Source organism: Coregonus clupeaformis, chromosome 20 (genome assembly GCF_020615455.1).
Source record: "Coregonus clupeaformis isolate EN_2021a chromosome 20, ASM2061545v1, whole genome shotgun sequence".
NCBI lineage: Eukaryota > Metazoa > Chordata > Actinopteri > Salmoniformes > Salmonidae > Coregonus > Coregonus clupeaformis.
In genome coordinates this window covers 50,835,129-50,859,772 of record NC_059211.1, presented here as the reverse complement: position 1 = coordinate 50,859,772, position 24,644 = coordinate 50,835,129, and the positions used below count along the sequence as shown (strand labels likewise).

General features: G+C 43.2%; 1 protein-coding gene across 1 annotated transcript in view; it reads left to right on the top strand.

The window, feature by feature from the left end:
- The window catches only part of hmcn1 (hemicentin 1), a 213,524-nt gene that overhangs the window by 24,021 nt on the left and 164,859 nt on the right, over positions 1-24,644 (top strand). The window contains exons 2-6 of the mRNA XM_041838786.2: positions 4,743-4,813; positions 12,928-13,086; positions 13,238-13,360; positions 21,778-21,949; positions 23,935-24,041. Coding sequence (XP_041694720.2) covers positions 4,743-4,813; positions 12,928-13,086; positions 13,238-13,360; positions 21,778-21,949; positions 23,935-24,041 — 632 coding nt within the window. The remainder of the gene's footprint in view (positions 1-4,742; positions 4,814-12,927; positions 13,087-13,237; positions 13,361-21,777; positions 21,950-23,934; positions 24,042-24,644) is intronic.

Below are 24,644 nucleotides of genomic sequence, written 5' to 3'. Positions count from 1 at the left end.
TTCAACCACATATCATTAAACCACATATCATTAAACCACGTCATTAAACCACATATCATTAAACCACATATCATTAAACCACATGTCATTAAACCACATATAATTCAACCACATATCATTAAACCACATATCATTAAACCACATGTCATTAAACCACATGTCATTAAACCACATATCATTAAACAGCATATCAATAAACCTGTCACAAAAACAATTCAGAATCGTCTTCTGAATGTCTTTCTTGAGTTTGTGCCTCTGTATGCAACAACAGAGTATGGCCACACGACCCAGTGTAACCATGACCACAGAGCTGATCGTGGTTGGACCGAAGGTTAAGATTAGGGATCCTTGTGGTCACTGAATGGTCGTATTGTCACAGTGCTTGTTTGTGGAGCTCTGTGATTAGTTCCTTTTATAGAGAGGAGTAATTGTACATTCGGACATCCAGAGCTTCGCCTTGAGGAATGAAAAAAATGAAAACAAATGTTCTAGGCTGTTAATGTGATTGCTTCCACAGCTATATAAACTCTTGCCTGTGGTGAATGGGGTCTGAGGGGGAGGGGGGTTTGATATTAGTTTCCCAGACTGCTCTAGTCAGGGTGAAGGTTTTGGACTTGTCTTGTACACAGGAAGGAGGAAGAGTGTCTGGGCTAAAGTGGCTTTTGTTAGGTTCTATTAGGAGTTTCTTGACATTTTCAAACTCCTGGAAGCCTGGGAAACACTTAGCTTGATCCCATGATGGTATTTAAACAAACACACACATTGGATTGAAAAGAAATACAATAATGACTGACCTTTCTATGGCTGGGTCTTTGAATTCCCTGGCTGTCATTTCTTTCATGTGGAAATAGACAGTCCGAATGAGACATTCCATGGACGAATGTGAGAGTGATTCCCAGTGAATTAGCCCAAGCTGAATGTCATAGGAGGTGAATTATGTGTGTGTGTGTGTCTGAGCTTGTGTGTGCGTGGTGTCTGTGTGCATGTTCATGTGTGTGTGTGTTTGTGTGTATGTAACTTTGGAGGAGGTGAAATTAAGATTGCGCTGGAAAGCTGCCCAGATTGTTCCATCCCATTAGCCTCTCTGTTAGTGTTTAAGCATGCATGGGATTTGCGTGGCACGCTAATTTGGCTAACTAGCATTACCTCAGATAAACACGGTGAGAATGCAAAGGTCAGACATCAGAGCATTCCATCAGACTGAGTTCACACACGTGTCCCTGTTTACGCCACTAACCCACCAACCGATGTATTCCTCTTCATCATCATAGAGAAAAAACACTAAAACCGCTTCCTGTCTGATGTCTAATGGCTGAGAGGCTGACCCAGGACTAACCGCTGAAGTAAACACTGGAACATCTCCATTGTTTAATTTTTTCTTATAAAAAAGATTGTCCAGATGATCAGAACATGAACATCTTTATTGGGATACACAATGGTGGTCTATGCAGGTCTAAATTAGTCTCTGGATAAAAGGCTTAAGGGCTTAAACCAGCAGACTCTGTGACCCTGTGGACCAGATACGTTTCTTTATGAAGCATTTCACCCCTGGTCTAGTTATCAGATCAGGAGAGTGTAGTGTCGAGTCAATGCTGGTAATTATTGCTGTGAAACAAAGGAGTCCGCTCATACTGAACCTTGATCATAAGTTTTATTCATATCACAAGATTTCAGCATGAGTTTACAGGTGTCAAGATCACCCGGAGAACGGCGTCCCAGATTGCAATGGCCGCTCTAACCTCTTCGTCGTTTTTACCCAGTATATATAATCTTCCCAAGATATGGGTGGCTCCCTCTACTGTCCAATCCCCTGTCCACAACACACACTTCCTGTCGGTTGTATGTGGCGTCACACTAAAAACGGCTCTCTTTCTGCCAAATAAACATCCTTTCAGGTTCCACTTAAAAACATTAACAAAGTCATAATCTTCATATACGACAAGAGCCATAGCTTTGGTGTGCATTCCATTACACCATGTACCGTACCGGTATGTAGCGGTTGGGCCAAAGTAGCAGTACCCTAGCCTGGTCCCAGATCTGTTTCTGCTGTCTTGCCAACTACTTGTCCCTCATTGTCACACCAAACATGACGATTCCATAAGGAGTTGGAAATAGAGCAGAACTAGACTGACAGTATTTGACTAGGCTATACCGGGGTATTTGACTAGGCTTGGGCGGTATACCGTATACCGGGGTATTTGACTAGGCTTGGGCGGTATACCATATACCGGGGTATTTGACTAGGCTTGGGCGGTATACCGTATACCGGGGTATTCGAGTAGGCTTGGGCGGTATACCTTATACCGGGGTATTTGACTAGGCTTGGGCGGTATACCGTATACCGGGGTATTTGACTAGGCTTGGGCGGTATACCGTATACCGGGGTATTTGAGTAGGCTTGGGCGGTATACCGGGGTATTTGACTAGGCTTGGGCGGTATACCGTATACCGGGGTATTTGACTAGGCTTGGGCGGTATACCGTATACCGGGGTATTTGACTAGGCTTGGGCGGTATACCGGTATACCAGCTCTTTCCTTATCGTCAGAGCAGAGCGCCCCTGGCCTGTAATTTCTGTTGTGAAACTAATTTGTAGGTTTCTGACCCCTTGGCACTTCTGGGCCTCTTTGTTTCAATCAACCCTCCCAGTGGTGGTGCTAGTGCAGAGGCCTGGCCAGACTTCTCAGTAGCTATGTATCCATTAACTTGTCCAGTGATTTTTTGTCAACATTTAGAAAGTTTGCATAGAAAGTAGATTCAACAATTGCCTGCCATGGTGCGTTTCCATTTAACTGTCTTGCGTCGATAAAAAGAGCTGGACCTACTGTAATTACGTCACACCTAAAAATATAAATACATCCGAAAATGAAGTGGTTGAAGTGATTCCATTATCCATTTATGCAAATTAGCATTAATAACCTACATTTGCGACAGCCTGTACGCCCTCCCACCTCTCTGTTTCATGTCTCAGGTAGCCTGCAAAAGCCAGCATGGATAGAATGCAAGAATTTGCCATATTCTAATCATTCTCATGTGCCAACGTATCGCCACGGTCCGTGCCATGGTGAAACTTGCACTCCTGTAGATCTGAAATAATTGGATGATGAAACTTGCATCCAGCCATCCAGAAAAGCAAGGCCAAGCCATTCAGGCGTTCTTGGAAGTCAGGACAATCCTGCAAACATTATTATTTTCATAGTTGAACATTTTGATTTAGCAAGCATTAAAAGACTGAAACACAAGTAAGCTGAGAAGAAGCGGTTTGACTACCGACCAACCAACGCAGTTGGAGAAAAAAGGTGGTTGATGATGTCACTCACTTGCTGTTTGGGGCTTTTATAACCGTTTTTATAACAATTTTTATAACCGGCGAAGCTGAAGGATGTCCTCACGCCGAACCCCGACCGGCGATGACACAAGAGCATACCTGAGCCGTAAGGTCTTCCCCAAGAGCTGCAGAACAGCTGACCGCCTGGGGTAGGAAGGGAGGGATGGAGGGAGGGTAGAGGTTGAGGGAGGGGAATGGGAACATTGTTAATGAGAACATGTTGGCCTTTTGTAACGGAGCCATGGCCAATTAGTGTCAGTGGGGGTTGCCGTTAGAAGGGCCTTTATTGGATGGTGTTAGGAGTTCCACAGCTAGGATCAGTCCATCCATTCTGTGTGTCGTGTTCAGGCTGGAAATCAGTTTGAAAGAGTTGCAACATGTGGAACATTCATTTAGAGGTGAAATGTTAGTAGGTTTCCATAAGCATTTTTAATGAGAATGACTTGGCCTCAGATCGGCTGAGTCAGAGTATCATTTTTGACTTTTTCCTAAGTCAGACTGACTCCCTCCCTCGCTTTTGCTAGATTTTTATCTGAAAATGAACTGAATATTGTACCAAGTAAACCATGTGAAATTTAATGGGAAAATGATTGTGGTTGACTATTAAACCTCCTCTGCCATGCAAGCCTTTGATCTGTCGTCCAGTTATGTTGACCTCACAATAACAGATTTTCATGTTCCAAGTTGTTGTAAGTTCCACTTCTTTGTCTGTTTCATCGACCCTGCAATCGTAGTTGTGATAGGCACATGAGAAAGGCCATGTGAGCCATGATAGGCTGAAAGAGGGCATTGAAGTTTCTCCAGAGCTGGGGTCTCCTTATCAATCCCAAAGCAACTCCTGGGTGCCTGCATGGCGCCTGCCCAGACACCACCCTCCCTGATACTGTGCATGTGTGTGAATGGGCATATATCTAGAGCCAAAAAGGGCCTCATTTCAGCATAGTCCATTTGAAGATGCAAAATGGAGATCTCTTCCCTCTCATCACAAACACACGCACACACGCACATGCACACACACACACACACACACACACACACACACACACACACACACACACACACACACACACACACACACACACACACACACACACACACACACACACACACACACACACACACACACACACACACACACACACACACACACACACACACACACACACACACACACACACACACACACTATGTGGAGGGATGGATCTGGTTTCCTGAGTGTTTACAGGAAGCTCCCCGTCACACCAGTTCAAACTGTGACATTTGAACCTGGACGTCTGCACAAATATTTGGCCACAGTCAGGAATTCAGACCAAGAAACTATGTCAATTATTCATTCTAATAGGGCTATTAGTCTACAACACTATACATCATGTTCTGGCTGTCTGTAATGTTTAATTTATCTTGTTCCTTTGCAGAAATAGGACCGGTAACCATCACAACGGATCCAAAGAAGTTTCAGTTTGAACTGAGGGAGCTGTACGTCCAGGTGGGTTCTAGAGTTAACGACCCTCCTCAGTTATACAGAGCTGTTGTATTTTTGTTTCTCTGAAAGTTGACCATACTGGATACATAACAACATTCTCGTGAAACCTGGGTTTGTTTTGCTTCCTGATTTTCCATAGCCATCGCAAACACATATCTAAACAAAAATAACACATATCTAAACAAACACATATCTAAACAAAAATAACACATATCTAAACAAACACATATCTAAACAAAAATAACACATATCTAAACAAACACATATCTAAACAAAAATAACACATATCTAAACAAACACATATCTAAACAAAAATAACACATATCTAAACAAACACATATCTAAACAAAAATAACACATATCTAAACAAACACATATCCAAACAAAATAATCAACTGAGTCAGAGAGCCAAACAGAGCGATGCGAAGTCCAAATTCTCCTGCAATCGCTCAGAGGAAGGGAGGAGAGGGAGGAAGTTCTCTTGTGATTGGTGGTTATCACCTCTCTGTATGGTAATCCATTATTTGAACAATGCTGCTGAAGTGCTTCACTGAAACCCAGATTTGTCTCTCAGCAGTATCAGTATCTGAGCAGACCACTGACAGAAGAGTGATTTGTGTCTGGGAGCAAAGGAGCAATGCGGTGAAACCAGTAGCTAGCGTTCAGATACTGCAGCTAGCTGCCCTGCGAGGGGACATCCTTGGCATGTGCTTGTGCATCCTTGGCGCATGCTAGCTTGTGTTTGGCGTGTGAGTGGGGGTGTTCTGTGTAACACAGTACCCCCATAGAGATCCCTGAGCTTCCTTTTACAGGACTATGCCAGGCTATCCTCTCCTCACCCCGGTTGTCACCTGTCATCTCTCTGCTGCTGTAGGCTGGGACCAGGTTAAAGAACTGATGAGTTTTAGGACTATCTCATGTAGTTGTATGTAGATGACATCTAATCTAATGCAGTTCAACTCTGATGTAGTTAACCTCTTATATGGGTCAGCTCCATAGCCATACATACATTGTTTATATACATCATTGGGTCAGCCCTTTCGATGTCCAGTAGGCTACCCTCATTCTGGTTACCATAGGTTCCCTCCAAGCCAGTTGTTCTCGCACAAGGTTGTTGAGATCAGCTGGTGGGGTATGTACTACATTTTGTGCTGTCCTATATTTTGGTACTGTAGGGGGGAATGAGAGTGCACGTACAGGGGGTGATAGGGTTATTGTTACGGGATGAGGGGGATTCTTTGCCAGTGGGTGGGGGTGTTAGGGAGCGGAGGAGAGGAGTTCTCCTCACATTCCATCCCCCTGGTCTGGAAACAGGGATCAGTCAGTTCCAGATGTTCCTGCTGGCGTCCAGCGCTCCCCTCATACAGACACGTGCCTCCTAGAATGCTCCAGAGGACAGCTCCCCTGACCCCACAGAGAGAGGGGGGGGGGGGGGAGACAGAAATATGGAGAGAGGGAGGAAGAAAGAAAGCGAGAGAGAGTGAGGAATAGAGAGAGAGAGAGAGAGGGAGAGAGAGAGGGGTGAAGGGAGATGGAGAGAGGGGAGTGAGAGAGTGGGGGTGGGGGGGTGGAGAGACAGCAACAGAGAAGAGGAGTAAAATGTAAGAGACTTTAAGATAGACAGCAGAACAGAATATATTCTTTCAGTTAATGTCAAACATACACTACCGTTCAAAAGTTTGGGGTCGCTTAGAAATCTCCTTGTTTTCCATGAAAACATACATGAAATTAGTTTGAATAGGAAATATAGCAAAATGAATAGGAAACGTAGTCATTGACAAGGTTAGAAATAATGATTTTTTATTTAAATAATAATTGTGTCCTTAAAACTTTGCTTTCGTCAAAAAATCCTCCATTTGCAGAAATTACAGCCTTCAAGACCTTTGGCATTCTAGTTGTCAATTTGTTGAGGTAATCTGAAGAGATTTCACCCCATGCTTCCTGAAGCACCTCCCACAAGTTGGATTGGCTTGATGGGCACTTCTTACGGTCATACGGTCAAGCTAATCCCACAACAGCTCAATAGGGTTGAGATCTGGTGACTGTGCTGGCCACTCCATTATAGACAGAATACCAGCTGACTGCTTCTTCTCTAAATAGTTATTGCATAGTTTGGAGCTGTGCTTTGGGTCATTGTCCTGTTGTAGGAGGAAATTGGCTCCAATCAAGCGCCGTCCACAGGGTATGGCATGGTGTTGCAAAATGGAGTGATAGCCTTCCTTCTTCAAGATCCCTTTTAGCCTGTACAAATCTCCTACTTTACCACCACCAAAGCACCCCCAGACCATCACATTGCCTCCACCATGCTTGACAGATGGCATCAAGCACTCCTCCAGCATCTTTTAATTTGATCTGTGTCTCACAAATGTTCTTCTTTTTTTCCAATCTTCCTCTGTCCAGTGTCTGTGTTCTTTTGCCCATCTTAATCTTTTCTTTTTATTGGCCAGTCTGAGATATGGCTTTTTCTTTGCAACTCTGCCTAGAAGGTCAGCATCCCGGAGTCGCCTCTTCACTGTTTACGTTGAGACTGGTGTTTTGCGGGTACTATTTAATGAAGCTGCCAGTTGAGGACCTGTGAGGCGTCTGTTTCTCAAAATAGACACTCTAATATATTTGTCCTCTTGCTCAGTTGTGCACCGGGGCCTCCCACTCCTCTTTCTATTCTGGTTAGAGCCAGTTTGCACTGTTCTGTGAAGGGAGTAGTACACAGCGTTGTACGAGATCTTCAGTTTCTTGGCAATTTCTCGCATGGAATAGCCTTCATTTCTCAGAACAAGAATAGACTGTTATTTGTTTCTGGCCATTTTGAGCCTGTAATCGAACCCACAATTGCTGATGCTCCAGATACTCAACTAGTCTCAAGAAGGCCAGTTTTATTTCTTCTTTAATCAGCACAACAGTTTTCAGCTGTGCTAACATAATTGCAAAAGGGTTTTCTAATGATCAATTAGCCTTTTAAAATGATAAACTTGGATTAGCAAACACAACGTGCCATTGGAACACAGGACGGATAATGGGCCTCTGTACGCCTATGTAGATATTCCTTTAATAATCAGCCGTTTCCAGCTACAATAGCCATTTACAACATTAACAATGTCTACACTGTATTTCTGATCAATTTGATGTTATTTTAATGGACAAAAAATGTGCTTTTCTTTCAAAAACAAGGACATTTCTAAGTGACCCCAAACTTTTGAACGGTGGTGTATATCATTAAAGATGTCTGTAATTTCACTATGAAAAAAACCCTAAAGCAATACACTGATTGGCCAAGGGTCCTCATAAATGCTATGTAAAGCTTTTATAAAGCTACACAATGGCGTGCGGTGAGGTTGGTGGCTGGGTAAGCACAGGCTATTATCAAAGCCAGATTTACTCACAAATAAACCTTGATGAAGCCCAAGGTCACCATACAACAGATAGCTCCAACACCCAGAGTGACATAGGCTATTAACCAAAATGGACCAACAAAAATGTAAATACCAATGTAACCAAGATACACAAGCGATAGCCTCTGATGGCAGCATATTTAATCCGACAAAATGACACACTGCTTAACTCAGCTCAGCCAAAGACCGATGTAGCATCCACAGTTACAACTGATATGTGGCACTAAAATACCAATATATAGACACATTTCATCCGAATAATTTGCAACGCAAACTCCATAGTAGTGATGGGAGAAAAAATAGATAAGGTTACATATCAAAATATTATTTTTGGACGATATTATATTGATATTTGACTCCAATTATTGATTTGTAAGGTAGCATTAGCTAGCGCTAGTCAGCTGTACCTGTGCCAAAACTCTGGTATTTTTCATCCTATAGCTTGTTCTCCATTTTCTTTTTAAATAGTGAACCAACTTGTTTTCAGCACTTTTATTTCCCTGACTGATCAAAACTTATTTTCTCATGACTCTCTCTTGTCCCTCTGTAGCAGACATATGGTGAGCAATACGTTTGGAACATCGAATCGCAATAAAACCACAGTATCGAATCGCAATACATATAGAATCGTGAGAATCGCATTACATTTCGTATCGGCACCTAAGTATGTTGATAATATTATATTGTGAGGTCCCTGGCAATTCCCATCCCTACTCCATAGCCTTTCACAATGGATTTAGAATTCTTCCAATGAGCAGCGCGTGAAAACACACACACATAATAATATTGTTATGTGAAATATTATTACACACATATATAATAAATAAGGTTCTAATGAAATTTCCATATCGACAATCGAAATGACTGAAAAATGCAGTTAAAAACCTCAGAACGAAATTCTGGCTTAAAAATCAAACGCATTCAAAGGGATGTTGTCTCTTCTCATGATTCAACAGTAGCCTAACCTGCAAATTGCAAAGGATAATGCATTTAGGCTTTCCTTTACTAGTAAATTAAGTCCAGTCGTCTGCTGAACCTCTCGGTGACAGCGCTGTAGAAGTCACAGCAGAACCACATGTCCATTATTTTATTCTGCAGAACAGCAGGCACACGGCTGTGGGAGACGCATCTCCAAGGCCTCCTTCAGTTCCATTTTCACACGGACACAAAATTATATCCCATTCTCATTACGTCCACAAAGCAAAAGAAAATGTCCAAGATGTTGTAAAAGTTTGGGTAAAAAATATTAAAGGTGCAATATGCAGAAATCGCTCCGCCATTTCCTGGTTGCTGAAATTCTAATAGTTTGCCTAATTTCAGTTTAGGTGACAAAACAAGCAGTCATTGTGTAGAGAATCATTGTACCATCTGAACCACTGTGAAATATATTTTCCATAACCAGTAATATTGTATTTTCAGCAATTTGAAGACGCAAAAAACCAACATAAGAACGGAAGCATAGAAATAGCGCACATAGAACAGATCTACCGCTTCTTAGACTTGCTTTCAATGAGAATGACAAATATTTAACTCACATTTCTATATGAATTTGGTCGGGTCACCCAAAATGTTACATATTGCAGCTTTAATTGGTAATGACATTTCACGCAAGTGGACAGCTAGCAGTGAGGGAGATGGTAGTTGTCTGTCAGCTAGCAGTGAGGGAGATGGTGGTTGTCAGTCAGCTAGCAGTGAGGAAGATGGTGGTTGTCTGTCAGCTAGCAGTGAGGGAGATGGTGGTTGCCTGTCAGCTAGCAGTGAGGGAAATGGTGGTTGCCTGTCAGCTAGCAGTGAGGGAAATGGTGGTTGCCTGTCAGCTAGCAGTGAGGGAAATGGTGGTTGCCTGTCAGCTAACAGTGAGGGAAATGGTGGTTGCCTGTCAGCTAGCAGTGAGGGAAATGGTGTTTGCCTGTCATGTCACGTATTGTGTGTAGAGCTCCTGTATGCTGCTTCTGTTTGGTCTTAACTTTTATTATAGTTGACTTTCCACTCTTCAAACCTTCCAAATGGCGCTCGTTACATTATTCAAACGTGGACATTTTTTGAGGTGCAATAGTGTCCATTTTCAGGTTGTTTTTGCTAGCTAGCTTTGTTCAGTTCAATGGATGCGAGTGCCAGATTATGTAGACACGCCCAAATGTGCACAGCTTACCCCAGGCAATACCCACACAACATGTTTAGGCAATACGCATGCGAAAAATATGAAATTGTCTCAATGCAATGAATGAAGCTTCAAGCTAGGCAAAGCAGCGAGGCCTATGCTGACCCTGTCCATTAACAGTGACTGGACTCAGGAAGGCCGTGGCATCAACGATTTGAATGTATTTGAATTGATGGGAGAAAGCATGAGTGCCCTGGAACCTTTCCTGAGGTTTTGATGCAGTTTTAGCAAATGTAGAGATTTTGAGCAAAAAAACACCAGAATCATTGAGAAGAAACATTAGATAACAAAAAATTATTACATAACAGCTTTTCTGCAGTAAGTAGTCATTAACATTTAGCGGAACAAATTACCAATCATCAACAACCTCTACAGGTTATCTACAGCACATCAGTCAATGTCACCACTAGTCCCTCAACATTCAAAAACATTTTTTTTTGTCATTTAGCAGACACTCTTATCCAGAGCGACTTACAGGAGCAATTAGGGTTAAGTGCCTTGCTCAAGGGCACATCGACAGATTTTTCACCCAGTCGGCTCGGGGATTAGAACCAGCGACCTTTCGGTTACTGGCACAACGCTCTTAACCGCTAAGCTACCTTCCACCTGTTTAAGTCATATCATCCCCAGTCCAGATCTGTTTATAGGGTTCATAGACATGCTATACATGTGTTTAAATTATAATCTTGTTACAGTTTTTTTCAATTGCTAACATGCATTGGTCAAAACTGAAGTCACATTGTCAAAACTCTTCACACAGTCAGCGAAACAGAAGTGTATCTGGACCAAACTGTGAATCATTTTTCATTGCTTTCACACAAAATGCATTCAATGACCACATTCTCCGAAATCCATGAACTCTTTTCTCATTCATACTCCACCACCTGCAAAACTATATATTTGCAGCACATGTTTTCAAATGCTAACACACTGTTTCCTAAACTGTTAAAAACACATTCAAAACAGAATGATAACAAATGTCGTGCATTTCTGCAGTAACCAGATTGAAACATATTGAAAATCTCAGCAGAATATTGAATCACTCCAAACACAGCTGATTGCAATTTCAGTTGAAAGCCTACCCAAGTGTCCTGTTTTTAGTCTCGTTACCAAACAGACAAAAGAGGATGGCTTTGGAATGATTTAGTATGGAAACATGGATCAAGGAAGACAGGTTGGTGGGGAAAGAAGAGTGGCAGGGAGAGGGAGAGGGAGAGGGAGAGGGAGAGTGGCAGGGAGAGGGAGAGGGAGAGGGAGAGGGAGAGGGAGAGTGGCAGGGTGAGGGAGAATGCGTGGAGGACAAATGAGAGGAAGACCAAGAGCAGTGGTCTCTGATGAGATAAGGGCCACAGTTATTGACCATGTTGTAAACCATGGTCTCTCTTTGAGAGAGGCAGGTTTAAGGGTAAAACCAAATCTGCAGCGTTCAACAGTTGCATCAATAGTACACATTTTCCGGCAAAACAACAGGTGAGATGTGCATCCTTCAATGATAATTGAACTACATATTACAGTACAATACAGTATGTTCACATTTTCACATGTACTGACATTTGGAAATATATTGATTGTTTTGTGTTTTTCAGTAGGATCCAAAGCTGTGAATAAGGTCAGCACAACGACAATTGCCAGAGTCCTAGAGAAACATAAAATAAGGATGAAGCAGTTGTACACTGTGCCCTTTGAGAGGAACGTGTGAAAGAACTCCGGTATCAATATGAGAACTAGTGGCCAAATGCAGGAGAGAGGGAGACTAGAACCCTCCCAGTACTCTACAGTATGAGGGATTATACTATACATGTTGATGATGTTTTTTTTTTGAATGATTATTGCAGCCCTGGAATTTCAGGATTTTGTTTTTTGTTTCAACTTTTTATTTTTCACAAGTAAATTACTATATGCAAAGATATAGAAAAAAAAGGCTATTGAGGCAATTTGCTGAATTTCTGAATCATTCTTGTTACATATACTTTAGTACAGTCAATAAAGGGAAAAGGTGTTATTCTTATTCTATAATGAAATACTGATTTATGTGAAAAAAAACTTCAAAGAGAAAAGTTAATCATTTATGTAATGCGCCCTGTTGTTAGTGTTTTTTTAGGTCAGTGTGTTATGAGTGACAATGTATGCTTTCTGAGTGAGAATTGTTGCCAGTGTTATGGTCGAACAAACTTATTTTGAGACATGTATGAAGCGTTTTGGTGGTTTGAGTGAGTTTTGGAGGTGAGATTAACTGTTTGGCCAAGATGCATGTTGGTAATGCAGACTGTGAAGAGTTTTGAAAAAGTGGCTTCAGTATTGACCGATGCTTGTTAGCAATTGAAATAAACTGTAATCTACAGTATGTATTACAGATTGGAACAAAACACTATGTCAACACTGCATTCATCCTTAATGGTTTCCAATGTGCTTTAAATATAAATGGTGTGGAATCAAGTGTTCTTGCAAAATTCCCATGAAGTGCTCTGTTCCATAATGCCCAGAATGTTCTAGAACACTTTGATAGTGAATGTACCCAACATGCTGTATAGGTTTGTTTTGGCTCATCCTAATGGTTCTGTCACCAGGGAGGTGGAGACTGCCCAGAAATGAGCATTGGCGCCATCAAGATCGCCCTGGAGATCTCCCTGCCGGGGTCCTTCATTTACGTCTTCACAGATGCCCGATCCAAAGACTACAAGCTGACCCAGGAGGTCCTGCAGCTCATCCAGCAGAAACAGTCTCAGGTAAAGCTGTGAACATCTGGAAGAGATTGTTGGAGAAGATTGAATGTGGTTTAAAATGTAAATATTGCATTCCTTTATTTGTGCCGCTGTGTCTATAGTCTGATGTGTTTTGTATGTGTGCACGTGCGTGTGTGTGTGCATGTGTGTGTAGGTGGTGTTTGTGCTGACAGGGGATTGTGATGACCGGTCTCACATCGGGTACAAGGTCTACGAAGAGATCGCCTCCACCAGCTCTGGACAGGTGTTCCACCTGGACAAGAAACAAGTCAACGAGGTGAGAGTCAGCCCGATTGGAACTAGACCTGTCAGTCAGCCTGAATGGAACTAGTCCCGTTAAGTCAGCCCGAATGGAACTAGTCCTGTCAGTCAGCCCGAATGGAACTAGTCTTTTCAGTCAGCCCGAATGGAACTAGTCCTGTCAGTCAGCTTGAATGGAACTAGTCCTGTCAGTCAACCTGAATGGACCTAGTCCTGTCAATCAGCCCGACTCGAACTAGTCCTGTCAATCAGCCTGAATGGAACTAGACCTGTCAATCAGCCTAAATGGAACAAGTCAGCCAGTCAGCCCGAATTGAACTAGTCCTGTCAGTCAGCCTTAATGGAACTAGTCCTGTCAGTCAGCCCAACTGGAACTAGACCTGTCAGTCAGCCTGAAATGAAAGACAGACCCGTCAGTCAGCCCGAATGGTACTAGTCCTGTCAATCATCCTGAATGGAACTAGTCCTGTCAATCAGTCTGAATGGAACTAGTCCTGTCAATCAGCTTGAATGGAAAGACCTGTCAATCAGCCTGAATGGAACTAGACCTGTCAATCAGCCTGAATGGAATTAGTCATGTCAATCAGCCTGAATGGGAAGACCTATTCATCAGCCTGAATGGAACTAATCGATTCTACACTTACTGTCCACCCAATCAGCTGTTGGTTCAGTTGTTCATCTCTTTGCTCTCTGTTTAGTTGTGTGCCTCCCTCACTTTCTCTTTCTCTATGTCCTCAAATAACATTTGGGAATTTCAGACATACAATAGCATCTAAAAAAAACTTGGTGGCTCCTCTTCGGGAGGAAGTGTGATCTGCTATCATCACGTCATTATTCTCCACTACTGAGCAGACTGTGGTGCTGAGCTGGCTCTGTCTGACAGGAGTCGGGTCTCAGTAGAACACAAACACAGGACTGATCTATGACTTGGTTCCAGACCCAGAACATTCTCAGACCCAGAACATTCTCAGATCCAGAACATTCTCAGACCCGGAACATGCAGGCTTGAAATGAAGTGGAGTCGCGGATGGTGGAAGCATCACCGGCTTTGGAGTGCCTCAACTTGGCCCGAACATTAGCCTTAGATGAATGTAAATAAAGCATCGCTGGACGGTTTTACTGCTCTAGTGACGTATCGTATAGGTGGGACCACTCCAAGCCTGCCTGAACTGGGATTTATGTGGACTTCACTGTGAAATAGTTATTTAATTGATTGCACAGCTCTTAAACAGATTGATGCATGATGTCTGAGCGTTCCAAAGAATGCAAATCAAAGGAAATATTCAGTTTTTTAGTTAGATTTTCTTGAAGTCTAAATCTGGAAGGGCAATGTTACAAAATTACTCTCTCTCAGCACTGACATGGGCATTGACTCACATGTCCCCCCCCCTCTTTTAAACATCATTGACCACTGTCTGAGGGGTAACCACCTGTCTACTGATGAACAAGCACACGCAGGGGGCTGACAAAGAACAATGGCTAGATGACCTCTACCATTCCCACTGAATCCTCGACTCCCACCTGGCCCCATGGTCCCACAGGAAGAGAGGCTGGGGTCCCCTTCTGTCTACCCAGCCACGGCCCTCTGCAACTGGGCCGGCCTCATTTGACCTCCCCATGACAGACCTGTCACTGTGTCCCCTCTGAGCCAGGGGGACAACCTCCGGGACATCACCCCAGAGAGGGGATTGATGGAGGGGGCATTTGTAGAGCAACAAGGCAGGGTGAGGGTTAAAGAGGTCTGGAAGGGGGGCGCTAGAGAGCGTGCTATGGAGTAGACGTGCATTGCTAGAGCTCCGCTCAATTTTGAAACAAATTAATATTTATCTTAACCTCTCACAACCTATAACTTCAAACAAATATGATAAAGGGAAAAGGCAACAAAAAAGGGGGCGCTAAACAAGATAATTGGAATGAGATAGACAACGAACCAATTTCAACGTCGCCGACCCACGAGGAGCTAGCTGAAGAGGCTAGCTTCCAAGAGTTCCCCACAGATCCTACTCAAAGTGACATACTGGCTGCCATAAACGCACTAAGCAAGAAGGTGGACACAAGGTTGGCTGATATCTCAAAGAGTATTGGGACTTTGGCCGAAACTGTGAAGGCAACTAAGGGAAGGGTGCACGAGGTTGAGCAGACGACAATCGATCACGAGGCCAGGCTACAGGACATAGAGAAACAGTGCGCAACGTTCAAAAATGACAACAAAACCCTGAAGGCCCGACTGGAAATGCTCGAAGTCGCATTCAAGACGCCAGAACATCCGAATATGTGGGATCCAGGAGGACACGGAGAAAGGGAAACCCACTGAATTTGTCTCGGAGCTGATACCGGCATTGCTGGGGAGTGAACACTTCAAAACGGCCATCCTGATCGACCGCGCACACAGAGCACAGGCAACGAAGCCGGCCAAGGGCGGGCCACCAAGGCCATTCATTGTAAGGCTGCACTATCCCCACACCAGGGATCTCATCCTCAAGCTGGCTAGTCAAAAGTTCCCCCTTAACTACAACGGAGCCAGGGTGTCTTTCTACCCAGATCTTACCTTGGAGGTGAGGAACCAACGGAAAGAGTATGATGAGGTACGCAACAAATGCAGGGCGGCCAACATCCGATATGGATTCCTCTTCCCAGCCCGGTTTAAGGTGACAGTCGAGGGATCAACACGTACGCTTTGACAACGCAAAAGAGGCAGATCTGTTCTTGACAAGCAAGCTCCCCGGCTGAGGATACAGAACGGCTGTGCCAGCAGGCTAAATGGCCAAATACAGGCCAGGAATGTGTGTGAATTGAATTTCCGGCCTATGTCTTTTCGATCAGAAGATCAGAAATTGGGACTTATAGGATAGGTGAGATGTTGTGGCTAATATAGCATTGTTTGGCATGTCATGTTTTAGCGCCACTCACCCCCTAACATGAGAGTTAAGTTAAGTGTTATTTAATATTAGTTTATATGCGGAGCATCTATAGATGACGAGTTAGTTCAAGCTTTATGTCTAGACACCCTAACGTTTGTGTGTTAGCCAAGGAGTGCTTCGTTTGGGGAAGTCACTCAGTAAAGGGACGGGAGGGGGGTTGGGGTCTGTGTTTTATGTTCACGTTTATTAGTACAGGTGGCATGACAAGCTTCGCTGCGGCGGACGTTTTTCTTCTGGGTTTTGTATGACAGCAGCAATTTGCTTTAAAATAAGAAATGCCACATAGTGACCGAGCACAGAGTAGACCAGGTGGAATAAAGATAGTCAGCTGGAACTGTAATGGATTAGGGCATGTCGTGGAAACGAGCTAAGGTTTTCTCTCATCTTAAATCACTGGGTGCTGACATAGTGCTTCTTCAAGAAACTCATATTAAACGCCCGCGCAGGCCAAGCTACGAGTCGGCTGGATCGGTCAGATATACCAGTCTAACTTTGATGCAAAAGCGAGAGGGGTAGCAATCCTGATAAGGAAAAACATTCCTTTTGTTTACTCAACCTCGATTTCAGATCCTAATGGTCGGTATATTATTGTGGCTGGTACACTGAATTCAAAACCAATAACCTTGGTCAATTTATATGGACCCAACTTCGATGATCCATTATTTTTTCAAAGGGTATTTAAGGCCATACCAAATATCTCGGATACAAGTGTTATTGTTGGAGGTGACTTTAACTGTACGTTAGACCCTCTTTTAGATAAACAGCTATCAAGGTCACTTCAACAATCAAATGCCAGTGTCTGTCTAAATACATTGATGACAAACCTTAACATTGTCGATATTTGGAGACTGACGCACCAACAGACAGGGATTATTCTTTCTTCTCATCAGTTCATAAATCATATTCCAGAATTTACTATTTTTTGTTGGACTCCAAACTAATCTCAGCAGCTGAGTCGGTTACCTATCACCCCATTCTAATTACGGACCACTCTCCTCTGTCCATGGTGCTGAAACTCGACAATATGTCGACAGGTCGGCGACCGTGGCGCTTAGACGCATACCTGTTGAAAGATGAGGCTTTTTGTCAGTATTTGGAGGAGCAGATTGCCTTTTTCCTCAGTACTAACGACACGGGGGATGTTGACGACTCCACCCTTTGGGAATCTCTAAAGGCTGTGATTAGAGGTTACATTATTTCTTATACATCAGAGAGGAAGAAACGTGCCAATACTAGGCTGAGAGAAATTGAAAGAGAGTTAGGGGAACAGGAGAACGTTTTTAGGACAAATTCCTCGTATACAGTCCTTGAGAAGATCACAAAGTTAAAGTATGAATACAATACCATCCTTTCGAAACGGGTGGGCTCTTTACTTGCTAGAACGCAACAAAGTTATTTTGAACTGGGGGACAAACCACATAAATTATTAGCAAGACAGCTAAGGCATGTACAAGCATCTAGAGCTATTCACAAAATAAAAGACAAGAAGGGTAAAATAGTAACAGATCCGCAGGACATTAATAAATGCTTTGCACAGTTTTACTCAGAGCTATACCAATCAAAATGCGATGCTACTGATCCACAAACTATGGAACGCTTTCTCGCTGATTGTGAACTTCCTAAACTAGACAGGGGGCAGCTGCCGCACTCGATGCAGGGATAACCTTAGATGAAATTAACACAGCGATAGCACAATTTCCAAACAGCAAGGCCCCTGGGCCCGATGGATATGTAATAGAATTCTATAAGAAGTACTGCGCTAGTCTATCTCCACTTATGCTGCGAATGTTTCAACAATCCAAAGAAAATACCAAACTCCCGCAAACACTCTATGAGGCTACAATAGCCCTGATCTTGAAAAAAGATAGCGATTCCATGGAGATGTCGTCGTATCGCCCCGTGTCGTTACTCCCCATAGAAAACAAGGTGTTGACAAAGATATTGGCAAACCGATTGAAAAAATATATTTCCGACATCATACACCCTGACCAGACAGGTTTTATCCCGGGCCGACATATATACTACAATTTGAGACGCCTTTTCAACGTAATGTATCATGATCATAAAGTTGAGGCAGTGGTAATAGCTCTTGATGCAGAGAAGGCGTTTGATCAGATTGAGTGGAAGTATATGATGTCGGTTCTGGAGCATTTCGGATTTGGAAAGGAATTTATTAATTGGATAAGAATTATTTATGCACACCCAATGGCGTCCGTGGTGACCAATCAGGAAATGTCGCAGTCATTCCGCCTGTTCAAGGGGTGCCGACAGGGGTGCCCTATTTCGCCTGCTCTCTTCGCTATAGCCATGGAACCCCTTGCTACGCGCATTCGGGCATGTGCCGATATAGCTTCTGTTAAAATAAAAGACACACAGCACAAAATTTCCCTATATGCAGACGATGTTCTTTTGTTTTTGTCCAAGCCTAAAACGTCTATTCCACCATTACTTAACTTGATAAACACATTCGGCTCCTTCTCTGGCTACAAGATAAACTGGCAAAAAAGTGAGATGATGCCAATATCACGGCCTGTGGATATGCAATTTCTGCAATCTACCCCGCTTAGAACAGTGAGGGACAAGTTCACAAGCCTTGGCATTGTAGTGACAAGAGACCTTGACCAGCTATTGAAAGTGAATTGGGACATGAAAATATATCAGCTTAAACAAAATATAGATTTCTGGAAAACTCTGCCTATTTCCTTGGTTGGTCGTATAAACGCTATTAAAATGGTTGTCCTACCCAGGTTTCTTTACCTCTTCCAATGTCTACCCAATTTCATACCACAAAGCTATTTTAAGAAACTGGATTCAATAGTAACTCCATTTTTATGGGATAACAAGGCAGCCAGAATTGCAAAGAAGCATTTATGCAAGTACAAGATAGAGGGGGGCTTTGGCCTTCCTCACTTCAAACTGTATTATTGGGCTGCTAATCTGAACATTGTGTCTTTCTGGAGGGAAAGTTTACCTGAGATGAGACGGAAGGATATGCCTTCATGGCTTTTGATTGAGCAGGCCTCCTGTCAACGTTCCTCACTCCCTGCACTTGTTAATAGCCCATCATATGTGAAAAAAGCCACTTATGACTCCAATCCAGTCATTTGTCATACTCTTAGGATCTGGAAACAGATTAGGGATTTTCTTAACATACCCACTGTGTACATAGACAGCCCGATTAGCCGGAATCATGCTTTCCACCCTGCAATGGATGATGTGGTGTTTTCACAGTGGAGGGAGAAGGGGCTCACAACAATTGGTAATATATACATAGATGGTCAGTTAGCTTCATTTCAACAACTACAGGCAAAGTTCAACATGCCAACAACAAATTTTTTCAGATACCTCCAAATCAGGAATTTCTTAAGGACACACATCCCACAGTATGGCAGGAAGCCAAATAGTCCTACATTAGATAGCTTGATCCTTGTCAAACCCCATTCAAAAGGGTCGGTCTCCAGACTGTATGATGTGCTACAGGCCCACATAGAGGTATCCACAGACACCATTAAAAGGGCTTGGGAACAAGAACTTGGTTCAGAAATCTCAAATGAGGACTGGATAGAAGCTCTCAGGAATATAAACCACAGTTCAGTGAATGCCAGACACAACCTTGTACAGTTTAAGGTGATACACAGGTTACACTACTCAAAAGTAAAACTGCATAAAATATTCCCGGACACCTCACCACTGTGTGAGAGGTGCAAGCAGGAGGAGGGGACGTTGTCCCACTTATTCTGGACATGCCCTAAATTACAGGCTTACTGGGCTCTCATTTTTGATTACTTATCTAAGGCCTTTGATAGAGTTCTAGCCCCAGACCCATTGATCGCTCTGTTTGGTACAGTTGATGGGAATAACCAGGAGGGGAAAGCTGTCTCTCTTTGTACTCTATTAGCCAAAAGGCTCATATTGCAATTTTGGAAATTGGAGACTGTACCTACCTTTGAAATGTGGTTACGGGATTTAGGGAATGTAATCCATATGGAAAAGATTCGATACAACACCTCCAATAGAAGTCCATTGTTTTACAAAATATGGCAGCCGATACTGGATAAATGGTCTAGTCCCGCTTCATAACTGGGCTGACGATCTGCTGCTACTCTGTGCTGTACTCCACTCAATATTTATTTTTGGCTGAACTACACTGCTTGTAATGACTATATGCTGTCTTCTTATACACGTACCACCTAATAGGATTTTGTTTTATTTTGTGTATGTGTGAGTTAACTTTTGTTTTGTCCTCTAAACTGGCCATCCCATCCAACAGTACAAAGAATGTCATTGTTTGTATTGCTGTCTCTTTTACTTTATTTTTATTGGAAAATAATAAACATATTATAAAAAAATAAAAAAGAGGTCTGGAAGTAGTGGGTCGGTCACACTGAACAGAAGCTGGGTCAAACAGGAACTGGGTCAGGATGCAGGGGGGAGTCTCAATTTATTTTCGCCAAAGTTCCTGCACATGTTGTGGGACGACCTTGCAGCTGACGAGGGTCAGAAGGTGGTGGTTACGATGGTGGGGGGTGGTGGGGGGCGGTGGTGTATTCGGGGAGGAAAAGAGGGATCGCTGGAATGTCAGAGATGTGTGATGCTGGAGATGGGGGCATGTGCTAGTGGGTCTGGGCAGGTGTGATGTAGTTGATGTTTGAATTATGTTGTCGTTTGTTTGTGTATGTTTTGTATTGTTTATAAAAGAGAAAATTAAAAGGAATGTCAGAGAAGAAATAATAGTCTGTAATGGTCTTGTGTGTTTTGGTCAATTAACCCCTGATGCTGCCTATGAGCCTTTACTCTAGGACTGAGAAGGAGTGGGCGTGGGAAACCTGAAAGTAGGGAGTGAATACAGTAATGTGTGGAACAATAACTAGCTCCTGGCCGATTCCACGCCAAGATAGCCCGAAAATAGTACCAGAGAGCCCACTATGGAAATGTTATATGTTTGAAGAGTATATTGTTCCAAACAATATGTCTAAAAATAAGCTAAATCAAAAGGGTACTTTTGAGATATTAATATTATTATTTTTTATGTTGAATAAATGAATGTGATTTTATTTTATCTAAACATACTCCATATTTTAGAGCACACTATTAGGAGTATAATGACAACAACATGTTGTCTGCATCATGTACGGTTCACAGATCATAGGGTCTTACAGGAGGCATGTATAGGTCTAAAAAGGGCCTAAAATAGCCTCTTTTATAATAATAATAATAATAATAATACATTTAATTTGTATAGCGCTTTTCATTACGGAGTTATCGCAAAGCTCTCATAGCTTTACCATGATTTTCTCAAAAATGGTTTGTGATACAAATGTAAAAAGCTTATGAAACATCCTTCCTCCCAATGGAGTTTCTATGTGAGAATTGCCAGAATAATCGGAGATAACATAAATATTTTTGGGCCTTCCTGGCGTGGAATCACCCTTCTATGTTCTGTGTGTGTGCGTGTGTGCATATTGTCATCTCTGTGCATATTGTCCTCTCATCTCTCTCCCCCTTCCTGTAGGTGTTGAAATGGGTGGAAGAGGCAGTGCAGTCATCCAAGGTCCACCTGCTGTCCACTGACCACTACAACGGGGTCAGCAACACCTGGCCGATCCCCTTTGACCCCAGCCTGAAGGAGGTCACTGTGGCACTCAGCGGCCCCGCACCTGACATCGAGATACGCAACCCCCAGGGTAGGCTACTGCACAAAACACACCACCCCTTCCCTATGACCTTTCACCTTTTGTCAGATTTCACAGGACTGTCTGCTCACAAGTCAGGCACTGTAGTGTTCGCTGAAGGCTTTTCTAATGTACTGTAGCTTTGCTTTTTGGGGCCTTAATTCTCTTCAGTTCCGCTCAGCTATGAAGTGCTTTGAAAGGCTGGTCATGGCTCACATCAACACCATCATCCCAGACACCCTGGACCAACTCCAATTCGAATACCGCCCCAACAGATCCACAGATGATGCAATCTCAGTTGCACTTGGCACTGCCTGCTCCCATCTGGAAAGAGGAGAAATAACTATGTGAGGATGCTGTTCATAGACTACGGCTCAGCGTTCAACGTCATAGTCTCCTCCAGGATCATCACCAAGCTAGGGACCCTAGGACTGAACACCTCCCTCCGTGACTGGATCCTGGACATCCTCATGGGCCGATCCTCAAAAAGTTATACAACTGCACTATCGAGAGCATCTTGACTGGCTGCATCACCGCTTGGTATGGCAAATGCACCGCTCTCGGCCGCAAAGCACTACAGAGGGTGGCGCGGCCAGCCCAGTACATCACTGGGGCCGAACTCCCTGCCATCCAGGACCTCTATATCAGGCGGTGTCAGAGGAAGGCCCGAAAGATGTCCGAAGACTCCAGCCACCCAAGCCATAGACTGTTCACTCTGTTACCATCTAGCATCACCTCTCAGACCAACAGGCTCTGAGACAGCTTCTACCCCAAAGCCATAAGACTACTAAATAGCCATAAGACTGCTAAATAGCCATAAGACTGCTAAATAGTTAATTAAATGGTTAACCGTACTATCTGCACTGACCCTATCTTGCACTGACTCTATTCACACTCACAAGACTATACACTGAGTGTACAAAACATAAAGAACACCTGCTCTTTCCATGACACAGACTGACCAGGTGAATCCAGGTGAAAGCTATGATCCCTTATTGATGTCACTTGTTACATCCACTTCAGTCAGTGTAAATGAAGGGGAGGAGACAGGTTAAATAAATATGTTTTGCCTTGAGACAATTGAGACATGGCAAGACAAAATATTTAAGTGCCTTTGAACGGGGCACCGTAGTAGGTGCCAGGCGCACTGGTTTATGTCAAGAAGTTCAACGCTGCTGGGGTTTTCATACTCAACAGTTTCCCGTATCAAGAATGGTCCACCACATAAAAGACATCCAGCCAACTTGACACAACCGTGGAAAGCATTGGAGTCAACATGGACCAGCATCCCTGTGGAACGCTTTCAACACCTTGTTGAGTCCATGCGCCGATGAATTGAGGCTGTTCTGTTGGCAAAAGGGGGTGCAACTCAATATTAGGAAGGTGTTCTTAATGTTTTGTACACTCAGTATATATACACACTATATACACACTCGTACACACTACACTAACACTCACACAAAACCCACACACATACATTCACATACAGTACATACACACACACACACACACATAACACACACAGACATACCGATACAACACATACACAAACACACACACACACACACACACATACACACACTTTTACACTCATCATTTGCTGCTGCTAGTCTGTTCTTTATTTTACTCTTATTATCTATCCTGATGCCTAGTCACTTTACCCTGCCTTCATGTACACATCTACCTCAAATACCTCTTACCCCTGCACAATGATCTGGTACTGGTACTCCCTGTACCGTATATAGATACATTTTTGTGTATTTTATTCCTCTTGTGTTACTATTTGTATTTTATTATTATTTTTAACTCTGCATCGTTGGGAAGGGCTCGTAAGCAAGCATTTCACGTAAAGGTGTATTCGGCGCATGTGACAAATACAATTTGATTTGATTTCAGCTCAATATTAGTTCAATGAGTTCAATTCTATTGTTTTAGAGTTGCTGAAATTAGTTTGGTTTGTTTGGCTGCAAAGAAAATGGAAATGTATTTCCAAACAGGGAAGCTTGTCGGGAAGAGCGACGGTCTGACGGAACTCCTACACATTCCCAACTCTGCCAGGGTCGTCAACATCAAGGACCCGGAGCCTGGAATGTGGTCCATAAAGGTAAACAATAAATTCCTCATTTCTCACATGGAAATGTCTGTCCAAAACATTTTTGGATTTCCTCTCTCACGCTTAAAGAAAGCTGGAGTAGTCGTAAAAAATGACTTATATAGGTCAGCTGTATGGCTTAGCGATCAGAACACACCCCAGGAGGCTGCACGCTACTGCCGCTGGTCCCTTGAGCAAGGAACTTAACCTGAATTACTACAGTAATACATCAAGGTGTGCAGATGTAATCGATAAGCCATGCTTCGGTTGAAGCATCTGTCTGCTGACCTACAGTAAGACTGGAATGATAGAGAAGAAAACTCTTTCATCATCAGAGTTGGCTGTTCGTAGCGGTCTTGACGGTCTGATTGTCTGATTGATGAAGGTGGATGAAAATGGAGACGTGTGCTTGTTTTGTGCCATGTCATGTCTTTCCTGCTTGTTAAGGGCCCCCAGTGTTCAGTTCCAGTGTTCAGTTCCAGTGTTGGGTTCTAGTGTTGGGTTCCAGTGTTTGGTTCCGGTATTGGGTTCCACTGTTGAGTTCTAGAGTTGGGTTCTAGTGTTGGGTTCCAGGGCCAATGAAACTATATTTTAGGGCCCTGGCCCCCTGATGTG